At 37.6% G+C, this 26,444-nt stretch overlaps 1 protein-coding gene and 1 long non-coding RNA gene across 15 annotated transcripts in view; one reads left to right on the top strand and one right to left on the bottom strand.

Moving 5' to 3' along the window:
- The window catches only part of Nckap5 (NCK associated protein 5), a 915,317-nt gene that overhangs the window by 601,179 nt on the left and 287,694 nt on the right, over positions 1-26,444 (bottom strand). Inside the window, exon 1 of one of the 14 annotated variants that reach the window (XM_021236828.2) lies at positions 8,930-9,321. The exons of 12 other annotated variants lie outside the window; for them this stretch is intronic. Coding sequence is in view for 1 of the 2 variants with exons in the window: in XM_087195923.1 (XP_087052049.1) it covers positions 8,407-8,462 (56 nt within the window). In the remaining variant the exon portion in view is untranslated. One more of the 14 variants, XM_087195923.1, reaches the window with a different exon arrangement.
- The window catches only part of LOC110344076 (uncharacterized), a 28,180-nt gene continuing 11,088 nt past the window's right edge, over positions 9,353-26,444 (top strand). Inside the window, exons 1-2 of the long non-coding RNA XR_002386361.2 lie at positions 9,353-9,811; positions 11,241-11,336. This is a non-coding gene — a long non-coding RNA (uncharacterized LOC110344076). The remainder of the gene's footprint in view (positions 9,812-11,240; positions 11,337-26,444) is intronic.

Raw genomic sequence — 26,444 nt, 5'->3', positions numbered from 1 at the left:
GTAGAACAGAACCTTCTCAACAGATCAAAGACAGGTACTCCATACTTCCAGTGAGAATGCCTTATATGAATGGAGAAGATACAATGCTTTCTCCTTAAGGTGGGGAACAAGGACAGATATGCTTACTCTTTATCTGTCCATTAAACTTTGAAACCTAGGCCCCACCAAAATAGTCTGGCAATAAAATGACACAATTAAGATAGGATTGGCAAGGAAGAAGCAAAATCTTTACATGATAAAATGATCATCTACAGAGAAAATACTAAGAAATCTCTAGGAGCCCCTAGAACTTGTATTTGAATTTAGCAGGATTAGAAAACACAAGGTATATATAAAAATTCAGGTCTGTGTATACTTGCTATAAATGAAGAATTGGATATTGAAATTTAAAAGTTATGTAGGAGTACAAAGGACCTAGAAAACTTTAAAAAACAAAAACCGTGTTGGAAGATGTTTAGTACCTAATTTTAAGACTTCTTCTAAAGCTACAGTAATCAAGACAGTGTTGGTGTAAGGAAAGACATGTAGATCATCTGAATAAAACAGAATCTAGAAATAGAACCACACATATATGGTCCACTGAGTTTTGAAAAATTATTTAACATTAGCATTTTATAGAATATAAACTCAATTCAAGAGCCAAGGAAGAGATAGTGTTTTCAGCAAACGGCATTAGAACACCTGGTATCCGTATGTAAAAAATTAACCTCAATCCTTTATTTCTATACATGAAAATAACTTGAAGGGCTCTATGAACCTAAATAAGAAAGCCTAAAAGTATAAAACATTAAGAAGAAATTATAAGGGAAAATGTTTATGAATTCAGGGTAGGCAAGAACTACCTAGGATATATGATGTAAAAAAAAAAAATTGATAAATGAGATTCCATCAAAATTTAGAACTTCAAATGACATCATTAAAATGAAAAGTAGTCCTTAAACAGACCACATTTACAATGCATATAACCTATGACCAGAATATATACAGAATTATTAGCGCTCATTAATAGACAACCCAGTTAAAAAGTAGACATAAGAAGATGATAAATAGCCAGTATAGCACAGGAAAGGTGTACAACTCTAGAATCAGGAAAATACTAATCAGTACAATAATAAGATTGAATTATATACTCATTAGGGAGATGAAGTTAAAAGTTTTAAAAGCCTTGTCATGACTTTTTCTTTTTGTTGGATTCTCCCCGTTTGCGTTTAATTTGTCATGCCCAATGGATTCATTCTGCTGGGTTTCCTGGGGTTGTGATACTCATTGTCTTTTCCTAGGGTATTGTCTAAAATTTTTTGGAGTGCTGGTTTGATATTCATGAAGTTCCTGAGGTGCTCTTTATCATGAAAGTATCCTATTTCTCCACTGATTTTGAAAGATAGTTTTGCAGGGTACATCAGTCTGGGTTGGAGGCTGTTTTCCTTTAGGGCTTGAAATACATCACTCCAAGCTCTTCTTGCCTTGAGGGTTTGCATTGAGAAGTCTGCTGTGATTCTGATGGGGTTTCCTTTGTATGTGATTTGTTTCTTTTCTCTCACTGCTTGTAGAATTTTGTTCTTCTGTTGGATTTCTGGAATCCTAACTATTATATGCCTATGTGTAGATTTTTTTTTGATCAAGGCTAGTTGGAGTCCTATATGCCTCACTTATCTGTATGTCAAGTTCTTTTCCCCTCCTTGGGAATTTTCTGCCATCATTTATGTGAACAGTTTTTTTTTATGTCATCTGCACTCTCTCCTGTTTCACTGACTCCCATCAGTCTTATGTTATTCTTCTTTGCGTCGTCTAGCAGTTGCTGGATTGATTTCTCATGTTCCTTTACAATTTTAAAGCAATTTTTCTTTTCCTGGTCACTAATTGCAATCTTATCTTCTATATCTGAAATTCTATCCTCACATTGGTTCATACTGCTCCACAGACTTTCGATGGAGTTTTTAATCTCCTGGAAATCTGTTTATATCTGTTTTATGGATTCCATTTGTTTCCTATGTTGGGATTCCATCATGTTCCTCGGTTCCTCTATTTTTTCATCTGTGTCCTCTCTAGATTTATTAATCATGTCTTGTACCATGAGCACAATCTTTGCTGTTATCTGAGTAATTATTTCTGATTTCATTTTTCCCAGATCCTCTTTTGTAGCCAGTTCAGAGAGTCCAGGTGGTTGAGAATCAGATTGTTCCATCTCATTTCCCTTTGGGGTTGCTGTAGGTGATCCGGAAGTCTGTTCTTGAGGCTTGTTTATGTGTCTTCTCATTTCCACGGCGGGGGGGGGGGGTGCTTCTGTTGCCCACTTGGCTCACCTTCTCTGCCCTAGGAGCGTGGAATGGCGGCGGGGGAGCTTCCTTCCAGGTGCTGGGACCGGCTCAGGTTCTCTGCCCTAGGAGCTTGGGATGGCAGCAGGGGAGCTTAAAAGTGCTATTTTTAAAAGTATATGAATCCAACAAGGATGAGACAACCTAAAATAAGTTTTATCTAAGAGCTATCAAAACCAGTAGGTGGGGAGACCCATGAATGTGAATTTTATTTCTCTTGAGAATTAATGACTTTTCATTGCTAAATGTTCAATGTTTGAATAAAAACACTGGTAGCAATCATTCTTCTAAGCCCAACACACTGAGAGACACCTTTCAGCACTCTGTTGAGGCAACCAATGAAACAAATTTGGAAGCCGGAAGAAAAGGATACCTTCTTCCTGTGCATAGAAATGCCATTTGGTTGGAACTTTCTGATACTATAATTCCTTTACACTAGAACACAGTAGATGGTGGGCTGTAAAACTTTCCCTGTGCCTTCTTGGATTACTGCATGTCTTCCTCAAAATATCACTAAAGATAAGACTCCCATCAAAAATTATTTAGTAACCCTTTGTGATTATTTTTTAATGTTATAATAATTCAGGCAAATTTGGGGCTCCTACACTAAAACCATCTTAACAAAATAGTTAATAGTCCACTTTATACAATCTCAACAGAAAAATGGTACCCAGCGATAACTGAGTTGGGACATCTGTCACTCAGGAGAAAGCAGAGAGAACTACAGTGCAGCATTAGTTTTAACAAGTTGAGCTTTAAAAAAAAGAAGTGACTGGGAGGAAAAAACAATTAAGGAATAGTTTTGGAGAAATCAACTTGACTCAAATTTCCATCAGTTGTATGCAGTATGTTGCGTACTGAATTTCACTGATCCCAGTAAGCTGAACTAATTAATTTTATTTCAGTTACAATGCCACATTTACCATTTGGCACACACACTTGTGTGCATGTGAAACCCGATATGAGTAAAATTAGAAAAAATTTTGATAGTCTAAATCTCAATAGAAAAAAATCGGACAAATTATTGATGATAATATGGTTTTTAGAGTAAGAAAGAGCCTTGCAAGGGAGGTAAGACTTCTTCCCTGGAGGCATTAGCAAAGGACATAAACAAAGAACTGAGAAAGGAAGAGGAATAAATTCCTTGGGGGTCAGTTAACAAAGTGCAATCTTTCCTCTTTCTCATTTCTTCAACACTGTGAACAAGTATTGGGGATCAAAAGATTGTTGACCCCAAATAGAACCCTGAAAACTGTAGTTAATAAAGAAATCACATTCAAGATTTCCAAACAATTCACTCAAAGCACCAACATAAGCCACCGGAGGCAGGCTTAACTGGCAGGATGACTCTGTACTTTGCAACTCATAGTATTTTACTAATACTCCTGTATGACACAAGTTTTCCTTATTGTATACCCATATAATAGAGAAAATAAAAGGTATTTCACAGATATCAAGACTGCCATCTTTGCAAAGGTTCAAAGGTATAATTATGGTATTTGTCTGACACACATTAAGGCATCATTAGTGATAGGTATATTTATTATGACAATGTGCCTTATTGTTGTGCTATTATTATTACTTATTATCATCTCCCCAAGCTAGGAAGCTGAGCATGTCTATGGTTTTTATTTTTGCATCCTCTGAAGGCCAGCACAATCCCTTCCACTGTGTTTGATAAATTTAACATTAACTGAAACTTTTAAGGCGTTCCTTATAAACTAAACTGGCTTATCTTATAAACTAACACCTTTTTGCATCTCAAAAAAAACAGGTATTCCCTCCCATCATCCTTAAGAAGGGCGCACACTCCAAAAGGAGCTGTAATTGCTTTAAACTACAGCTTCCTTACAATGGTTATACTCTTTGGGGAGTTGGGAGGGGGACCAGAAATGAGGTTAATGTGAAAAAAGCCACCTCATCCAGTCCTAAGTTGTATGAAAATATTAAAAGACCACAGCCACTAATATCTTGATTTGGGTGTTAGGTGCTGTTCTAAGCCCTGAGTGTGTTCTACATTTCATTCTTCTCTTATAAATGCACATAAGTTTTTTCTATTTTATAGATGATGAAAACCTACTCTAAATCACATCAATAATAAATAGTGGAATCAGGCTATGTGACTTTTGAGTGTGAATTTGTAACCACCAGCCACAAAACAAGCTTTAGCAACACCGAGCTCATAAAACTTCCACTTTTTTAGTGGCCACAGTTTTACCTATGCCATTACGTGCTGTCACATGTTCAACTCTTTCCAACTCAATAAAAAATGGTTAACTTCTCCCCTCCTCCCTAATCTTCTCCTACCTACTACAGTACCTGACAATCTGAGTATCAGCACCCTCTTTGAAGCACCATGTTAGGTCCATGTCTACTAATTTGAAACAGCTCTGCTATGGGTGATGAGTAACACACTGACATGAACTCTTTATTTAATCCATTGCCACGTACTCTGAGAGCTGAAGAGACACATGAAGACTGAATTTTGGAGAAAGCAGGCAGAAGAGTGTAATTTCTAGGAAGTAATTCCAGCCAGGGGGAGCAGCCCTCAGCAGCAGCTCTGTACTATGTCACTGCAGCAAGAAAATCTCTCAAACACTCACATTCTGTTGCCTTTAAATCATGCCTATACCATACCCCAAAGACAAAACTACCAGATATCTGAAAGAAACCCACCTATTGGCTAAGCAGGAAAAAGTACAGTTCTGCATAATAAGCAAGAAGACTTGTTCTCTAACACAGCCCCTCAGCAAGTACTTACAGATTGAATGAATATATAATGGGAGCCTAGATTAGGAAGTAATGGGGAAGACAGTCTGCCCTGAGACATGATGGGTCTGGTCATCAATGAAGTGCCCATAACTTTTCCTGCTCATCTCTCATATTAAATACAAAAATCAAAGTATACCTAAAGTCATTGTTGACCCCACTTCTCTAAACTTCATTTGATAACCCAAAGCTCATCAGAAGGGGCTCAACAGACCCACCATGTCCAATCTTATTTCCCAAACAGATACATATAATTTTTATTGCATGCTTTCTACTGGACATAAAACCAACTTAGAGGCATAGGTTAGCTCAAAACCAAAATGCCAGAACTTTCAGGAAGGAAAATATGCAGGAATGCCAAATGCATAATATAAACTGAAAATCCATAATCTGAAATCTGAAATCTAAAACATTCCACACTTTAAAACTTTTTGAGCAAAGACATGATGTCACAAAGAGAAAATGCCACACTTGATCTCATGTGATAGGTCATGGTCAAAACACTGGTGCACCAAAAAATTTGTGTAAAATTACCTTTGGTGATATGTATAAAGTATATATGAAATGAATTTCCTGTTTCAACTTAGGTTCCATTCCCAAGATACCTCATTATGTGTATACAAATACTCAACATTTTTAAAGAAATATAAAAATTCTAAGCAGTTCTTGCCCCAAACATTTTAGATAAGGGATACTCAACCTGTAATAGATTTGAGTAAACAATCTAGCAAAATACCCACACATCTAAGAATTGCCACGAAGCTTCAGTGTTAAATAAGAAAAAGCTTGAGTATCTCTAACTTTCCTCATAACAGACTATGCCCTGTGATACCTTCTTGGCCTATCCAATCATACTCAAAGCCAGCCTTAACCATAATTTACACTCATTTATAAAACTTCTTTGAATAAAGCTTTTAGGAATAACATCCAAGAAGATTCACATGATATCTGAACTGCTAAGCAAAATTTGTAAGTCTCAACTAGCATTCTAGAAGTTGTTTCTGGAGGTAAGTAACAAAAGCTATGCGTAATGAAGAAGTCAGAGAGGGTTTCCTTTCCTACTAAAAGAGCCAAAGAAAAGGAACAAATCTTCAGGAAGAGCTTCTACACATCCTCCCTACAAAATATAAAACAAGAGAAACTACACGTATCCATGTGAGACAGGCCTGCTTTTCAAATGAGTAAAACTCTATCAAAACCTTGATTATCTTCATTATGGCTCTGACAAGGTCCACAAATTCATTTTTTTAGGTTTTAAGTACAGAAAAGTGCTTTACTTCTCAAGTAAATATATGCTAGAAACTTGTGGATAACTCAAGAATGCTTTGTAGCTAAAGAAAGTAACATCATTGCCTACTCATTTTGCTTAATTTGCTAGTCTCCCAGCAACTTTGTACTAACACTTTCATCCCATTTTAGATCCTCCCATAAGGCAACTGTCCCGAGCCCTGGAAAGCCTCCACCTCCAAGAGCCAGCAGTTCACTAGGGCCACCAAGGTTGCAGGATGGAGTTTCTTCCCAGCATGCCTTCCTGCTTATATATGCGTTGCATGCACTTCACTTATGTTCTCCAAGTTACATTCCAGTGACTAAGCTTCATAAGCTTCCTCTGAATTGTTTATTCTGTATTTTTAAAACCCCATCAGCTGTTGAAATGATTTGCAATATTCTCTTTCTTTTTGGTTAAGCAGGATTGGTGAGCATTACTGGGCCTTTTGGTGGAATCCTTGCTATTTAAAATTCCTGCTGCTGGGATTAAAGGAGATAACGCCTGGGAAAGCCCTTTGTAAACTGTAAAGTCCTAATCAAATGAAGTATGCTGTTATAGTATTAACCACCATAGCCATAAGCACAATCCAGATGTAACGGAGGCTTGAAAAGGGTGATGTCCATTTGGCCCTCCTCTTTGTTCCACTTCCACCTTAGGGCTTATATATTAATGCTAAGTATATGGGAACCCCCTTACAATGAAGTTTTGTTTGCATGAATAAATGAATGACTCAAAAAGATCATGTCATTTTCCAAAGCAACTAGCACTGGCCAAGAAAAAGTCTAAACAGGACAACTTAATGAAGATATGGTGCCAAAAATAATGAGGGGCTTGGAAGAAGAAACATCACAAAAGAGTAAGTTTTCCTAAAGATAATTTCTTTGATCATCAAATCTGGTCCTTTGCAGTCAGCATTGGAGGAAAGGAGAAAATTCCCTAGGGCAGAAATGTATGGCTCCCCAGAACATCTGTATTAGACTGTGATGGCCTGGAGAATAAGGCTGTCATCCCAGAAAGGAAAGGGTTGCTGCAGTCTGAGTAGGATTAAAACGAAAAATCACAAAACATTCCATGGTTAACCCAGTCTAAGTACCAGATGAGCAGACTTTTTCCCTGGACTCTTTCTAGACATGGAAATGACCAACTCTACGTCTTAGGAGGAAGGAGGCTCAGAGTGAAAAAAAGAAGTGACTAAGTAAAAGGTACTCATTTGAAATTTCCTTCTGGAAAATGCTTTTGTGAATCTTTACAAAAATAATTCTGGTTATTAGAGATGTGATCTTTATTATGTACCTGTGTATAGGGAGGGGTGTAGAAGGTGGGGATTAAAATTTTTTTTAAAGAAGTGCCAGTGGCTATGAATAGGCATCTCGTTTAGTTTATACAACTCAAAAGAAGCCTCAAAGACGATAAAATTAAAATGCCAGGATGGCTACCAGTTACGAGGAAAGAAACGTGACTGTGTTTAATTTCAGGAGATGAAGGTACCTTAACATTCCCTTTTCCCTGAGGAGTAGGGTGGGATGGGGCCAAGAGGAGAGTCCCCTTCCCAGCCAGTTTGCAGGTCTCAGAGACAAGCAGGGCCTCTGCACCAGCACCCTGCTCTGATCCACTTCAGAAAATATCATATTTCTGCCCATCAATCAGCATTAAGCTGCTTAGGGGCTGTGCTTTAGGAATGAGCAGTTGCTAGTAGCAACAGGGCATGAGCTCTTCAGGAGCTGGGGTGCAGACACTGGCAGTGAGGGAGGTGTCACCTGAGTGAGACCTGGGCAGACAAGGTTAGGGATTCCATCTGGGAGGGAGGTTGCTGGGGTCAAGGAGGCCTAGGCTGCTGACCTGAAGGAGGGGGATAGGTTTCCAGTGGCACAGCAATGCCTACACCAAATTCAGCAGCCCCTTCCCAGCCCACCACCACCCCCAGGAGCCAAAATTTGCTAGCGACTGAACACTGAAGTCAAGACCAAGGAACTGCAGAGGCGCGGACCCTGCGCCAAGGGTAGTCAGAGGTACTCGAGACAAACCCCCCAGCCCACCCCGTACAACCCTCACCCATCAGGAGTCTCCGGAAAGTGCCAACGTGGAAGTGTGTCTGCACGTGCGTGCATGCTTGCTTTTCTTTGAGCTTCCAGCACAAAAGCGAGGCCCCACAGGTGGAAAGGAGGGTGCGCACGCGCTATGCGGCTCGGCCGCGTGGGAGCGGGAGCGGGAGCCGGCCGGAGCTGGAGCGGAGCGGAGCGGTGGGTGTGCGAACACTGCGTACTCCCAGACCAAATGCCACTGGCAGACCAGCAGCGCTGTTCTGGCTCAGGCTTTCTGGGAAGACAACCCTTAACCTTGCACCACCTTCCCGAACTTCTCCCCCTGTTGTTGGGATCGGGTAAGAGGGAAAGGGAGGGTGACAACGAGGAAGGGCCGCAGCAGGCAGAGGCGTCCCGGTGCGTAGGAAAGAGAGTCCCAGAAGCAAGTGGTCCGGGACCAGGAAGAGCCCAAGGACCACAGGATGCAGCCAGCACCGCAGGAGAGGCCGCGCTGAGTACTCGCCTAGGAGGGGAGTGGGCTGGCGTCTCCTTACCTGGCCTGCGGTGGAGCATTTTGCAGGGCCCCGGTGGGCGCTGCCCCCTCTGGGCAGACCTGCAGCACCGTCACTTCGGGAACAGCAAGACACTGGTCGCAGAGCCCAGAGTTGACAAACTTGCCATGTCAAGCCTGGGACACGCACCGTCCACGCTCCGGGCACCTCGCGCTCATCCGCTTTGTTGTGATCCGCCGCAGGTCCCCTTACGCCTCCCTTCTGGTGTTCCTGCGCCTTCTTCGCCACGAGACTTTTCCCTCGTGCTCTGCCTCTGGGGGAGGCAGGAGGCAGTGCCGCTCTCCACCGAAGCGCACGTTAAAGAGCCGCTGGGCGCCCGGCACGCGCTCCTACCCTGGCAGCTCAGGCCCTGGGATTCCCACCCCCACCCTCTCCCCCTCCCGCCCCTCCGCCCCCCCCCCCCACCAGAAGCTGCTTAGATTCAGTGCTGTCAAATCCAGCCCATCTGCTGCAATCATAATCAGTCTCAACCAAACGGTTCTGACAAATCTCCGCCTGGAGCCGCCTGGAGCCGGAGTTAAGAGGACTGGGGGAGGACTGGGGGAGGGGAGAAGAGGGGCCAGGGGACCCAGGCACCCAAAGAGAAGAAGGGGCCTGAAGGCTTCTATTGTCTGCCCTGAGTGGAGGAACTGAAAGGGGAAGCAAGGATCCAGAAGGGGAAGTAGAGCTTTCATTTCCCAGTTTCTAGTAAGAAAGAGAAAAAAATCCATTCCAGCAGGCGCCTGTTCCCTCCACACCCTCACCCCCAGCTCAGTCCGAGTGGAACGAATTTCTGCTAATGAACTAAACAAACAGGTCCCTTAATCTCATCGTGGGGCTGACCCGGAGACTGTCACAGATATCCAAAGTATTGTTAATTGGCAGGTAAGAGCTGGAACTAATAGCCATTTGTCTGGAGTCAGAAGTTGGTTCCCAAGTACATCTGGGAATTAAGCTTATGGAGGGAGAAAGGGCGTGTAATTGTCAAAGAAGCTGGACCCTCTGCCTCCTGTTGGCATTTCTGGAGATAAAAAGAAATCTACTTTGGGCAAAAAATGCTGAACTCAATTTAAACCCATTCTGAGTTTAAAGAATTCTCGATTTTTTTTTCCATTTTCTCATGGAAATGTTACTTTTAAAGAAATGCTATTTTATTAGAAAATTATGACTTCTGAAATTAGTATTTTTTTCAAACTGGAATAGTTTCTTTTACAAATGAAATGAGGTGCTCTTTACAATCATATACTTTGAACTACTTCAATATACCACTTTAATATAATCATATGTATTTGTACTGGATGATAGACTCATAAGGATTACTGCAAAATTTTTTAAAGTATAATAAAAATAACAATGGTCCTAGAGACACATAAACAAGTCTTAAAGCATGAAAGAATACAACCAGTGGGATCGTTCCTGGTTTTGTGCATTTACATCAAGTGCTGGGAAATGTTCAACTACTTTAAATGACAATCTTTGCTGGAGAAATAATTTGTTAGATAAACAAATCACCAGGGGAAAAGCTGAAAAGGAAAAATTTAAGCCATTTATTCAGATACGAATAAGTGCTAGGAAAAAAATAAATACACTTTACTGTGAAAATTGAATAGACTTCTAAATTAGTATCCAAATCATGCTTTTGCTTTATGATGTACTTGAAAAATATGTACAAGCCACGTTAAGTACCCACTTATCTGCGCAGATGCTGTGTCTCCCACTTATTTTATAGTCCAGCGGCGCTTACAATACCACTGTGAGCTGTAGGCACTCTGAATACTGATGGTTTGAAGTTTGATTTTCAGGTGAAAATTAAAACTCATATATGGCGTACTGAGATAAAGTGGGATTCAAGAGTGACTCTCCCCAATAAAATAAAATAAAATGTCAAAGACAACTAGTCACATTTAAAGATGTTAACTAATATATTAGTTTTAACTTATTTTTAAACTAATAGTTTAGCTCTAATATTTTAACTAATACTTAAAAATTGAGTTTTCCACTGTCATATTGTTTAATGTGTTTATCAATATTAAACAAAAATTTTCTTAAAAGATTAACGTGGTAGCAAGAAAATACTTCAAAAAAGATAATGAGTTATTATGCTGGTGTCTAAGTTAAGTAATCACATTGTGGAAATCAGTGTTGCCTAGAAAAAAAGACTTGGGTTGAGAACTAGATACCAGACTTTAGGAACCATCCTGTGCAAGAAATTTTAGAAGTCCTGTTGGGTACTTTGCTGTCTTGGTGGTTTGACTTGCATCAGGGCTAACTGGACCCTAACTGGGCAATTTAAGGACCTTAGTTTTTATTCTAGGTAATATGGAAAGTCGAAGAAGCAGAGGAAGAGACATGATCATCTGAATAGTTTAATGGATCGTTCTGACTGCCACATTGAAAATGAAGTATAGAGGTAAAAAGGAGGAAGCAGAGAGATCTGGGATTAGGCTATTCCCTAATTTGAGTGAGAGATATGATGGCTGGGACAGAATGATACCAAGAAGGGCAAGGGCAAACAGGTGGCAACTGGGGATGGTTTTTCAACTGAGAGTAAACATACTTACTCAAGTAGGTGGTATGAAAGGAAGGAGTAAATAACTCCAAGCACTTCACCTTAGCAACCAGAAGGATGGAGTTAACTGATAAAACAAAACTAGGTGGAGCAAACTTTGGTAGAAAAGTCCAGAATGCACTTTTAGATGTGTTAAAGCTGAGATGTTTATTAACGTTTGAAATAGTTGATTCATGCAAAACTCTTAGACTAGTTCCTGACTTTCAGTAAGCACAATATAAATGTTTATAGTGGTAGAACTTGTTTAAGTGGAGTTTACATTGGTGGTGGTTGTTGTTATTGATTTTTTTTTAAACCAAAATAAGGTGTTGAGTATACAATTGAAAAAATATCAAAGTATGGTGTTCAGGATACAAATCCAGGGTAGAAATGTGAATTTGGGAGTTGCACAGGCCACAGATGAAATTAAGCCCATCAGATAAGGGGGCCATCAGGACTATGAGTATATTGGAGATGTTTGAGGATTAAAATGTGAAGTGCTCCAGCTGTAAACAGTCAAGAAAATGAAAAGGAAGCAACAAAGGAGACCAAACAGAGGCAGCTGAGGAGGAAGAAGGCAAACCACGTAAATGACCTTCTACCAGGAGGCTATTAGAGAAGGTATTTCAAGAAGAGAGTGACCTGCTAGTTGTAGTTTCTTACTATGATTTTCTTCTTTATATAAAACCAGAAAAGGCATATGGGAAAACTTTGTTTATCCAGGTTATCAGGTAACTTAACTCTACTCAACATTCATGGTGTCTCAGAACCTATCTAAGGATCAGGCACGTGACAGATACTCAATGTATCTGAATAAAATAATGAACCAATGAAGGAATCAAACACCTTGTGCGGCAAAGGAACTTCTCTATTTATGGTCCAGGAATGTTGTTGCAAGAGTTTTCTATTCTTAAATTCAAGCAGTACTGATATAGGACATGATTTCTGAGAGAAAATGGACCTGAGAAGCATTTTGCATTTCCTTTTAATTAAACATTATCAAAAGACTACTAGTCCATAAACAAGTCCCATTGAGAACATTTTCTCAGACCATGTTTGATAAAATTGATAATAAAGATATAGCACACATATATGGAAATTCAGAAAAAAAACTTTTGTAACCAATCCTACCACTTAAAAAGACAGCAACCCAATTAAAATGAACAAAATATTTAAACATGCACTTTACCAAAGATACAAAAATGCCAAATAAATGCATGAAAAGATGTTCAATAGAATTATACGTTAGAGAAATGCAAATTAAAATCACAATGAGATTTACACACACCCACTGAAATTGACAAAATTTACAAGATTGACAACATCAAGTGTTAACAATTGAAATTCTCATGCATTGCTAGAGGAATTAGAGAATAGAATAGCAAATTCAGAAAACCAACTGGCCAATTCTTGTAAAGTTAAACAGAAATTTGAGAATAGCCAGGACTCTTATTCCTCCGTATTTGCCCAAAAGAAATGAAAACATGCATTGACCCAAATACTTGCACATAAATATTTACAGAAGCCTTACTCATAATAACCCCAAACTAGAAACAACTCAAATTTACACCGACTTCTGAATACATAAACAATGTGTAGTATATCCATCTATACATGAAATACTTATCACCAATGAAAAGGAATCAACTATTGATAAACCTAATGACATGCACACATCTGAAAATCATACCAAGAAGAACTTTGTATTTTGCAACTGGGTTTTGTTTGATTACATTTGATTCTTAAACTCTGGAGGAAAAAAAGCAGATTAATAGTTGTAAGGGATCATCAAGGGATTTACTAAAAAGAGTCACAAGTGAAGTATTTAGATGTGAGAAACATCGTGTTCTATATCATCATGGTGGAGGTTTCAGAACTGTATATACATCGTTAAAATAATCAAACTTCATACACTTACATGGTAGTGAATTTTACTGTTAGTAAATTATACCTTAATGAAAACATTTTTTAAAAGAAAACACTTAGTCTTAAGTTTTATAAAAGGGGGACAGAACAGTGTTTTTCTACTTGAAAAACAAAGCTTACCACAGAAATACCATCATTATCTATTCCCAATGAAAAAATTGATCTAAATAAAGATGACTAATAGATGCTAAGGCCATCACTAAAAGTCTAGTGGGAAATAGAATATTCAAACAGTGTAAATATCACCTTCTGATATTTTGAAAAGGGAAAAAAACCTGTGTTTTATAAGGGAGCAATCACCTCACATGTTCTTCCTCATGTGATGCTGAAAAGTATTTTGTATCCCCTATGAGCTGTTTTTGCAAGAAACATATTTAACTTGAATCTAAGGAAGGCTTGTGCCTTAATTTCCTGCTTACAGAAAATAAAGAAGATAGAGGAACAGATAAATGACACCAGAAGGAATGTATGAAGACTATATGGAATACAGAGCCTCCTACAAGTCTTTAAAATATCAGTATCTCATGGTTTAGAGCTAAAATGGCCCAAAAATGTTTCATGTGTTTGAGGGTGATTAGATCATGTGGGACTGTGGCAGACTTGCTGTTAGGAAAGGGCCTGGCTGGAGGTGGGTTACTGTGGGAATGACCTGGAAGGTTATCTCCATGCCCAGCTCCTCCCCTTCCTCTCTTTTCCTGGCTGCCATGATTGAATAAGTCTTCCTCCACCTGGCCCTCCCTTCATGCAGTTTCTGCTTTGGAGCCAGCTGACCACGAGATGAAAATGTGAACCTCTCCTCATTTAAATTGTGGATGTCAGGAACTGTGTCTCAACAAGGAAAGTAACTAAAACAGTGTGGGTGGAAAAAAGCAGAGGCACTGTAGTAGATTAAGAGACATGACAGTTAAAAGCAAATTAATGAGATTGGGTCTTAGTGCAAAATAAATAGCTATGAAATACATTTTGGAAACAATTTAAATAAAACTGGTATAAGAAATGTTTTATTAATTTTACTGGAGATAAAAATACTATTATAAAGGAGGTGATTCTTATTTTCAAAATATACAAGCTAAAATACTTAGGACTAAAGTATCATGCTGCCTCACATGCACATTAGAAAAATATATGTGAAATAAACATTAGCTATTAGAATGCTTTTTTAAAAAGTTGTGGTAATGTAATAAACAGATGTATTTATCTGATACAGCATGATGTTTCATGTATACAACATATATTGATCAAATCAGGGTAATTCACAATAACTTATTTATTTTATGAAGAAATGTTAACATTTGCTGTTGTTAAGTTGTGGATAGATAAATGTTCTATTACCCTGGTCTTTCAATTTTTCTGTGAATTTAATGTTTTTCTGAAAAAAACACTGTAAAAAAATACATGGACCAATAATTAAGAGAATCAGAAAAATTTAGAACGTGATATCTTTAAACTATCAAATTATAAAATGAATGAAAACAGTCAGAAGAAAATTAACAATTTCAGTGCACAGTCTACAAAAAAATGTAAAATTAATGTTTAAGGCAACCAATGAATTTAAAGAACAAAAACAAACAGAATATAAAAAATAAAGGTAAACTCAGTCTAATAAAGGGAAATACAATTGTTAATACAGAATGAATAAAATTAATCTGGTTAGATAAATGAAAAAAGTGAGGACATAAATCAGTCAACCTAGGAATAAAATGGGCCCTGTAATTAAGGCTACAATAGAACTTTAAAAATATAGGACTAGTTCACAATGAGCATATTTATGGAAATAAATTTGAAAACAGGTAATATCAATGTCTTAAAATGAAAAGTTACTTATATTCATTTCATGATTCACAGAATCTTGAACAATTAAGTAGACTGAATTAGTTGGAAAACAGTTTGCTCCTGTATAATCACAGTTCCAAATTTTTAGACATATTCATTGAGATAAAATTCATGTACCATAAAACTTATCCATGTAACACATACAACTCATTTGTCTTTAGCATATGCACCAACCATCACCATCTTTTAAGTTTAGCATAATTTCTTCACCCCAAAAAGAAATCTGTAGTACCATATTGACAATCATTTCTCAGTCCCTTGTCAGAGACAACTAATAATCTGTATTTTATCCTTATAGATTGCCTATTCTGCACATTTCATCTACATGGAATCATATAACATATGTAGCCTTTTGTGTCAGGCTCTTTTTTTTCACTTAGCGTATTTTCAAAGATCATCTATATTGTAGCACATACAGTATTGGTACTTCATTCCCTCTTGTTATGTAATACTCCATTATATGCACATAATGCATTTTATTTATCCATTCATCTGTTAATGGGTATTTAGGATGTTTCTACTCTTTGATTATTATAATTAATGCTGTTACAAGCATTATGTACATGTTTTTGTTTTGTTTGGTTTGGTTTGGTACCGGGGAACAAACTTGGGTCCTTGTGTTTGTGAGGCAGGCGGCAGAACCACTGAGCTAAATCCCTGGCCCTGTGTACATGTTTTTATATGGATATATATTTTCATTTTTAGGAATATATGTCTAAGCAGTGGAATTGCTGGGTCCTTTAATAACTGTTTAACATTTTCAGGCACTGGCAAACTATTTTCCAAAGCAGGTACACAATTTTACATTTCCACCACCTATGTACAAGGGGCTATGAAAAAAATACAGTGAATATTTAATTTTTTAAATTATTAAAATAGAAGGCACATTGCCATTAATCCCCTGAACTTCAAAAATATTTATTCTATAATTCTTGCCACTTTCTGAAGCAGTTCTGTAAGTCCTCTTTTGTAAGTATCTTCATGAGATACAAGAAAAATACAGTGAATGCTTTTGCCAAATGCCATCCAACAGAAGGGCAGGCTTGGAAAATCATGGCAGTGCGTCCTTATCCACCTTATTCACCAGATCTGGCACTGTAAGACTTCTGGCTCTTCTTCAAAGTTAAAATGACCATGAAAAGTAAATGTTTTAAATCAATTCAGGCTATCAAAGCAGCCACAACAATGCAACTAAAGACACTCTTGATCTGAGGGTTTTACTTTGACCACATTCCCTCCTGACCCTATTGTCTTTCTTTGATTATAGCCATCTTATTGGGTGTACAGTAGTAACTCATTGTGATTTTCATTTGTAATTTCTGGCCAGTACCTTTTCATATGTTCATTTGTCATTTGTGTGTATTTTCTCTTTGGTCATTTTAAAATTGGGTTCTTTCTGTTGCTGCATTTTAGGCTTAGAATACTTTTAAGGCAATCCTTGCAAAATTTGAAAAAATATAAAAAGTAATAACAGATATAACAGAGTTACATGGTGCCAAAAACAAAGTAGAAAAGAAGAAAAAGGACAAAAAGAAGGGGGAGGGAGGGAAGATTGTAATAAAGTTAGAAAGACTTTGAAACCCAAGATGGACATAAACCACATGGGAAAGGGAATTTAATGAGGATCTCAAAAGGCCTAAATAAAACTGAATTTACCAATATGGAAATCATAGGGGTAATAGATGGTAATAATATAATGGCATGTCCAAGTAAGATTTACCCTATAATGCAAAGATGATTTGGCCCTAGGAAAATATGTATGATTTTCAAGAAAACAATCTTTTTTGAAAGACTGAAAAGTTTTTTTAAAAACGATACATTTCAGTATCCCTGGGAAAATTTTAATAATATAAAACATTTACTCATGATTTCAAACACTAATGAGCAAGTGGGAAGGGGGACACAAGTTGGAGCAGGGAGGGATGGGAGGGAAAGGGACAAAAAAGTAATTAAGATGTGCTATATAAATATACAAACTCCCCATAATAAATGTACAGCAAACATGTACTAATAAAAAAATTTGTTAAAACTAACTAATGAAAAATTTCTATTTGCTAGGAACAGAAGGGAATTCTCTGAGCCTAATATGGGTGTCACCAAAAATCCATAGCATACATACTTAATGATGATGTTTTAAACTTCTCCTATAGACAATAATACCTCATCCTTATTTTTTTCAGCATTTTCTCAAAGTCTTACAGCAGTGATATAAACAAAAGATATAACAATTAGAAAGTTGTCATCATTTATCACCAGTATTATCTCCAGAAAAAAAAGAGAATCCAGAGTCAAGTCAGATCTACCAAGAAAGCAGAATTTAGAAGTGTTTGGACTTTGCGGGAGTGGCCATTCAAAAATAGTAACCAAAAAATTTGAAAGTTATGTGGAAATAAGTCTAAGGATGTGAAAGACCTTTATAGAAAACACTTTTTTAAAGAACACAAAGGAAGAACTGAGCAAACAGAAAACCAAATTACAGTGATGGATTAGAAGACTCAATCTCTCAGCTCCATCTTCAAATGTCAAACATTATCAATCAAAATCTCAACATGTGCATATACTGCACTTCACCAGCTGATCCTGAAATTCTTACAGAAAACAAAAAGGCCTCAAATAACCAGGTATTTTTAAGAAGAGTAAAACCCCTAGCATTCCAAAAAGGGTCAGGCATCTTATTGTAAATCTAGTTAATATGAATTAAAAAGGTAAGTGAGATAGATAAATGGCCAAAAGGAATTGAAAGAGCATCGAGAAATAGGCTCCAATATGGATCTGCAATATATGACAGAAATAGTAGTATTATTGTGAAAAACTGACTGTTGAAAATTGTAAAGCACCATGTCAACTCCCTATTTGAATGGAAAAGACAAAATCAGAACCCTGCCTCAGATTAAACTAAATGTGAAAAGCAAATAGATGAAACTGTTTCAAGAGCACGTTGAAAAATACTCTCCTATCATCAGGCTGGGAAATACAATGAGGTATCTTATTAGATTGAAATTTCAAGTCTACATGAGTGACATGATACCATCATGAACAACAACAAAAAGTCAATGAACAAACATGAATCTTTTGAAAATATGTATCCCAAAAAGTTTTCCCAAATTTGTACCAAAAAAATTCAAATGAATACTATTTCCCATTCATCAAAATTGCAAACTAATTACAGTGTGTGTTGCTGAAGATACGTGTACACAAGAACTTTCCTCCAATATAGGTGAGAACAATATGAATGTATTTAGTAAAGTTGAAGGTGCTCATACTGTAGGACAGTGATGGTGAACCTTTAAGGGACAAATGCTCAAACTAAAACTGAAAAACTCACTTATTTATCACAAAGTGCCAACACTGCAATTAAACCTGAATAGAAAAAAACAACTCATAGATTAACATCTTTTGCCTTAAAAGAAAAACAACACAAGTACCATTGGTTCACCACCACTGCTCTAGGACAGCAACTCCAAAATTAAGTGCATACTCTCAAGGCAAAGGCTAACATGAATGTAACTACAGAACCTACACAAAATCCTTTATATGATTAAGTTTCAAAGTACATATTAGCAAGTTTGAGAAGGCAGAAATATTACAAATACCACCTGTTGATAAAAATGCAATAAAACAAATTATAAAGAAAATTTTAAAAGCTCTCTCCAAAAAATGGGAAAAGTAACTTTTAAGCAACTCCTGAATGAAAGAGAATACAAACAAAAATTTCTAAAGGAAAAAGATGATGAAAATAATTAGATGCATTAGCAATAGTGATCACTGAGAAATTAACAACCCTAAGCACACTTGACTTTTATCTGAAATCCTCCCCATACTGGGGATCCAACTCAGAACCTTGCACTTGCCAGGCAGGTGCAGTGCCACTGAGCTACATCCCCAGCATCTGAAATTCTTGAGACCCAAAATGTCTCAGTGTTTTATGTTTCAGACATTTTTTGGACTTTGAAATATTTGCATATACATAATAAAATTTCTGGAGGATGGGATCCAAGTCTTGGGACAACATTCATTTTTTAAATAAATATAGCCTAAGGGAAATCCTAAACAATAATTTTAGTACACCTGTATTTTGACTGTCATCTGCCACAGAAGGTCATGTATAAAATCTTTTATTAATAGCATTTTGTCAGAACTCAAAAATTTTTAAATTCAGGAGCATTTCAGATTTCTATATTAGGGATGCACAACTTATATGAATAAACTAAATTCCAGTTCAAAACATCAAAAAAAGGTGTGGGAGAAAATAATTAATAGAAAACATGGGGAAGGAAATAAGGATAAGAGCAAATTGTAATGAATTTGAAACAAGTAAGATGAAAAATTTCTTTGGAAAAGTCATTTACCTGACCAAGCAACTCAGGACCAGCGTATTATGGTTGGAACCCATCGGGCCCCAAGAACTGTGAAGAAAACTGCGAAGGCTTTCAGTATTCCCATGTAAGGGGAGATAAACAGGCAAATGGGGTCCCAAGTCACACTGAAGGCACCAATCACCCCGCTGCGGACAGGCAGGTCTGCCCATGCCCTACCGAGGTCCTGAGTGGCACAGAAGATGCTGAATCACCCCGATGGAGACAGACAGCCACCTGGTTCCACACTACAAAGATACAGAGGACACCAGACCACCACACCAAGGTACTGAGTCCTGCTGCTCCTGGACCAGAGGTAGGGGCTTCTGAGCTGCCGCCCCACTGCTCCTGGTCCAGAGGAAGGGGCTTCCCGACCACTATCCCTCCCGATGCTCCCAGCCCACAGGAAAGGGCTTTTGGGTCACCATCCCTACCACTGCTCCCGGCCACTGTCCCACCTCACCCAGCTCAGAGGAGGTAATTCGTGCAGGCCCTAACAGCCCCCCACCCCAGTCGAAATGAGAAAACACGTAAATAAGTCTCAAAACTAGACTTCCAGATCACCTACAGCAACCCCAAAGGGAAATGAGATGGAACCCTCTGATACTCAACCACCTGGACCCACTCAACTGGCAACAAAAGGGGATCTGGAAAAAATGAAATCAGAAATAATTTCTCAGATAACAGGAGAAATTGTGCCCCTAGTGCAAGACATGATTAATAAATCTAGAGAGGAGCTAAAGAACATGATGGAATCCCAACATAGGAAACAAATGGAATCCATGAAACAGATCCCAAATAGATTTCCAGGACATGAAAAACTCCACTGAAAGTCTACACAGCAGAATGAGCCAATGTGAGGACAGAATTTCAGATATAGAAGATAAGATTGCAATTAGTGACCAGGAAAAGAAAAATTGCTTCAGAATTATAAGGGAACATGAGAAATCAATCCAGCAGCTATTAGGTGATGCAAAGAAGAATAATATAAGACTGATTGGACTCAATGAAGAAACAGGAGACAGTGGAGATGACATAAAAAAACCTCTTCACAGAAGTAATAGCAGAAAACTTCCCAAGCAGGGGAAAAGAGCTTGACATACAGATAAGTAAGGCATATAGGACTCCAAATAGCCTTGATCAAAAAAATCTACACATAGGCATAGAATTGTTAAGATTCCAGAAACTCAACAGAAGAACAAAGTTCTACATGTAGTCAGAGAAAAGAAACATCGCATACAAAGGAAAACCCATCAGAATCACAGCAGACTTCTCAACACAAACCATCAAGGCAAGAAGAGCTTCTAGTGACATATTCCAAGCCCTAAAAGAAAACAGCCTCCAACCCAGATTGATGTACCCTGCAAAGCTATATTTCAAAATGGATGGAGAAATAAGATACTTTCATGACAAAGAGCACCTTAAGAACTTCGTAAATACCAAACCAGCACTCCAAAGAATTTTACACAATAGCCTGGGAACAGACATTGAGGATCACAACCCCAGGAAGCAAAGCAGAATGAACCCATCTGGCATGACAAGAAATTAAATGTAAAGGGGGAAAACCCAACAAAAAGAAAAAGTCATGGCAATGACAAGTCAATACGTTTCAGTTATAACCATCAATGTTAATGGTCTCAATTCACCAATCAAAAGAAATAGACTGGCAGAATGGGTCAAGAAGCAAAATCCAACAATATGCTGCATACAAGAAACACACTTAATTCAAAAGGAAACTCATAGACTGAAAGTTAAAGGGTGGAAAACAATACTGCATGCGACAGGAACCCGAAAAAAAGCAGGAGTAGCTATCCTCTTGGCACATCAAGTAGATTTCAAACCAACACTGATTAAGAGAGACAAAGAAGGACACTACATCCTTGTAAAGGGAAGAATCCAAGAGGAAGAGATGACAATCATAAATATCTATGCACCAAACACTAATGCACCCAACTATATAAAACAAATACTAATGGACATGAAAAGTCATATATGCACTAATACAATTGTAGTGGGGGACCTCAACCCACTGTCACAAATAGATAGATCAACTAGACTAAAAATAATGAAATACTAGACCTCAATTGAACTCTTGAACAAATGAACTTAACAGATGTTTACAGAGTCTTCCACCCCACAAAATCAGAATACACATTCTTCTCAGCTGCACATGGGTCATTCTCCAAAATAGACCACATACTCACACATAGAACATGTTTAAGTAAGTGCAAAGGAATTGAAGTTATCCCCTGTATATTATCAGACCATAGTGCAATGAAATTGGAGAGCCATAGCAAAAGAAACTCAAAAAATTTCCTAAACGTGTGGAAATTGAAAAACATACTTCTGAATAACCAATGGGTCACAGAGGAAATTAAAGAAGAAATCAGACAGTTCCTTCAATTAAATGACAATGACAATACAACATGTTGGAATCTATGGGACACAATGAAAGCAGTCTTACAAGAGAAATTCATAGCAGTGAATACGCATATTAGGAAAACAGAACGAGCCCAATTAAACAATCTGATGCTGAACCTCAAGCTTCTAGAAAAAGAAGAGCAGGATAACCCAAAAGCTCATACAAGGGAGGAAATTATAAAGATCAGAGGAGAAATCAATGCAATGGAGACTAAGAGAAAGATACAAAAAATCAATGAAGCCAAGAGTTGGTTCTTCGAAAGAATCAACAAAATTGACAGACCTTTAGCCAACCTTGTCAGAAAAAGGAAAGAAAAGGCCCAAATCCATGCAATTAGGAATGAAAAGGGTGAAATTACAACAGACCCAGCAGAAATCCAGAGGATCATCAATACCTACTCCCAGAACCTATACGCCAATAAGATGGACAACACAGAAGAAATGGACAGATTCCTAGATACATATGAATTACCAAAGTTGAACAAAGAAGACCTCAAAATTCTGAACAACCCAATATCAACCAATGAAATTGAAAATGTAATTTAAAACTTATCAACTAAGAAAAGTCCGGGCCCTGATGGCTTCACTGCTGAATTCTACAAGACATTTAGAGAGGAACTGCTGCCACTACTATTTAAACTCTTCAATGAAATTGAAAGGGAAGCAATGCTCCCAAATTCATTCCTAGAAGCAAGCATCACCTTGATCCCCAAAGCACAGAAAGACCCAGCTGAAGAAGAGAACTATAGGCCAATCTCACTAATGAACATAGATGCAAAAATCCTTAATAAGATAATGGCAAACAGAATGCAGAAGATCATCAAGAAGCTCAATCACCCTGATCAAGTGGGATTCATCCCAGGGATGCAGGGATGCTTCAATATACGAAAATCAATCAATGTAATACACTATAACAATAGAGCCAAGGACAAAAACCATATGATTATCTCCATAGATGCAGAAAAAGCATTTGACAAAATCCAACTTGCATTTATGATAAAAACCCTACAAAAAACTGGAATAGATGATCTCTACCTCAAACTGATAGAAGCCATCTATGAAAAACCAACAGCCAATATCATACTAAATGGTCAAAAACTGAATCCCTTCACACTAAAATCAGGAACAAGACAAGGATGTCCACTATCACCACTCCTGTTTCATATAGTTTTCGCAACATTAGCCACGGCAATTAGACAAGAGAAAGAACTAAAAGGAATAAAGATAGGTAATGAAGAAGTCAAATTGTCATTACTTGCAGATGACATGATACTCTATATAGAAGACCCCAAGAACTCCACCAAAAGTCTTCTAGACTTAATAACCAAATTCAGTCAAGTAGCTGCTTACAAGGTCAACACACAAAAATCAATAGCCTTCCTCTACACCAATGACAGACTCACTGAGAGAGAAATAGGGCAAATAATTCCTTTCACAATAGTATCCAAAAAGCTAAAATACCTAGGAATCATCCTAGCAAAAGAAATCAAAGACCTCTTCTCTGAAAACTATAGCACTCTGAAAAGAGAAATTGAAGATGATACTAGAAAATGGACAGACATCCCCTACTCCTGGGTAGGAAGGATCAATATAGTGAAAATGGCCATACTTCCAAAACTGCTATATAGATTTAATGCAATTCCAATTGAGATCCCAGCAGCATACTTCATAGACCTTGAGAAAACAATCCAAAAATTCATTTGGAACAAGAAGAGACCCAGAATAGCAAAAGCAATTCTAGGTAACAGAGACATGGCGGGGGTATCACAATCCCCAACCTCCAACTATACTACAAAGCTACTGTGATAAAAACAGCATCGTACTGGCAAAGAAATAGACCTGAGGATCAGTGGAACAGATTAGAAGATGCAGAAACAATGCCAGACACACTCAGCCATCTCATCTTCGATAAAGGAGCCAAACACCCTCACTGGAGGAAAGATGGCCTCTTTAATAAATGGTGCTGGAAAAATTGGGCTTCAACTTGCCAAAGATTAAAACTAGACCTGTATCTCTCACCATGCACTAAACTAAAATTAAAATGGATTAAAGATCTAAATATTAAAATAGAAACTCTGAACCAGTTGGAACAGAGGTTAGGTAGAACCCTTGAAGACATTGGTGTAGGAAAAGATTTTATGAACAAAACCTCAGTTGCCAGTGAACTAGCACAAACAATCAACAAGTGGGATCTCTTCTTATTAAAAGGCATCTGCACAGCAAGAGAAACCACCAGCAGTGTGAAGAGACAACACACAATGTGGGAAAAAATCTTTACCTGCTCTTCCTCAGACAAAGGTCTACTATCTCGAATCTATAAAGAGCTTAAAAAGATCAGACCTCCCAAATTTAAAGACCTAATCCAAAAATGGGCATCTGAAATGAACAGACATTTCTCTGATGAAGTAGAAATAGCAAATAAATACATGAAAACATGTTCAACATCACTAGTCATTCGAGAGATGCACATGAAAACAATGCTGAGATTCCACTTCACTCCAGAAAGAATGGCTGCTATCATGAAATCAACCAATAACAAATGCTGGTGGGGCTGTGGGGAAAGAGGAACCCTGCTTCACTGCTTGTGGGAGTGTAGACTGGTGCAAGCACTGTGGAAATCAGTGTGGAGATACCTCAAAGAACTAGGACTGGAAGTCCCATTTGACCCTGCTATTCCACTGCTGGGGATCTTCCCCAAAGAATTAAAAGAATCATACCACACTGACATATGTGCACCCATGTTCATAGCAGCACAGTTTGTAATAGCTAAAACTTGGAAACAGCCCAAATTCCCATCAGCTGGAGACTGGATAAAGAAAATGTGGGATTTTTTATAAAATGGAGTACTACTCAGCCATAAAAAATGAGAAATTAGAGACATTTATAGCTAAGTGGATGCACATTGAGGCAATACTCTTAAGTGAAATAAATAGGACACACATGAATAAATACTGAATAGTTTCTCTGGTGTGAGAAACTGAAAGTGTAAATAAGGACTAAATGTATAATAGGTAATGTGAAATAGGAAGAAAAGGGGCAAAGGGGAAGGAAGTGGGAGGGCTAGGGGAAAGGATAGAAGGAATGGGATTAATATGAGAAAATAGAAAAACAGGAACAAAATCTTTGTAAATAGGGAGGAATGGAGGGCTTGAAGGGAGGGCTGGGCAAGGGTGAAAAATAAGAACCAAGAGAGACTATGTAAAGGTGCAAATTTCCAATGATGAATGTCATTATATTGTACTACCTCAAATGTACCAATGATTAGAATGAATATTCAGTAACACAAAATAGGAAGAAAAGGTCCAAAGGGGTAGGGGTAGTGGGAGGGGCAGGGGAAAGGAAAGAAGGGAAAGGAAAAATGATGAGAAATGGAAAAAATGGAAATAAAGTCTTTGTAAATAGGGAAGGGTGGAGGGCGTGAAGGGAGGGCTAGGAATGGGGAAAAAGTAAGAACCGAGATGCATTATGTAAAGGTACAATTCCCAATTAGAAATGTAATTGTGTTGTATACCTACAATGTACCAATGAAAGAATTTAATAAAAAAAAGAAAAGTCATTTACCGAAATTGGTTCTACTAAAGATAGAAACAATACAAACTTCTCTAGAAAAAATTAAGTAATAAACTACCACAAAATACAAATCTCTTATCCCAAGGAATCTAACAAACTGAAAATCAGACCATTCCAATGTTCCATATTTGTTCCACAACATGGAAAATGATGGAAACCTTTTTATGTATTCTGCTGTAGCAAATATAGCACATTAGCAATTTATCCTGATAAAATTAAAGAAAGTTACACACATGTCACATATATGTCAGGTATATTACTATAAGCAAAATAATCACATTAAAAAATATCATCACCAAATGACAATCAATCCAGGAATGGAAATTTGGCTTGACATTAATCTATTAGTATATTATGCCACATTAATAAGTCTAATAAAGGGCCGGGGATTTAGCTCAGTGATTTCACCGCCTGCTGTGCAAGCACAAGGACCCGAGTTCGATCCCCGGTACCAAAAAAAAAAAAAAAAGTCTAATAAAAAGTAATATTATTTACATAGATGTTTAAAATGTCTGAGAAAAGTTTACATCCCTCATGATGAAAATCCAAAAAGACAGGAATTGGTATATATTTTCTTAATGTCACACACACACACACACACACACACACACACACACACCCTAACACCAGTATCTTATGTAATGGGGAAAATTCTTGAGACATTCAATGTGATCACAGAAGCAGGATGCCTACTACATCCACTGCTATCTAACATTTCATTTATATGGAAGTCAAACATTTCTATGAGATAAATCAAAGATTTATCTCAAGAATTAGAAAAACATGACAAGTTAGTATGCTGGAAAATAACAGATCAATAAACTATAAAATTCATAATTAGTAAAATTTAATATCCACATGTCAA

The sequence above is a fragment of the Heterocephalus glaber genome, unplaced genomic scaffold (genome assembly GCF_053883595.1).
Source record: "Heterocephalus glaber isolate CG9 unplaced genomic scaffold, H.glaber_assembly_v1.0 deba00000347, whole genome shotgun sequence".
NCBI lineage: Eukaryota > Metazoa > Chordata > Mammalia > Rodentia > Bathyergidae > Heterocephalus > Heterocephalus glaber.
The sequence above is the reverse complement of the archived record's forward strand: the minus strand, read 5'-3'. Positions and strand labels throughout refer to the sequence as shown.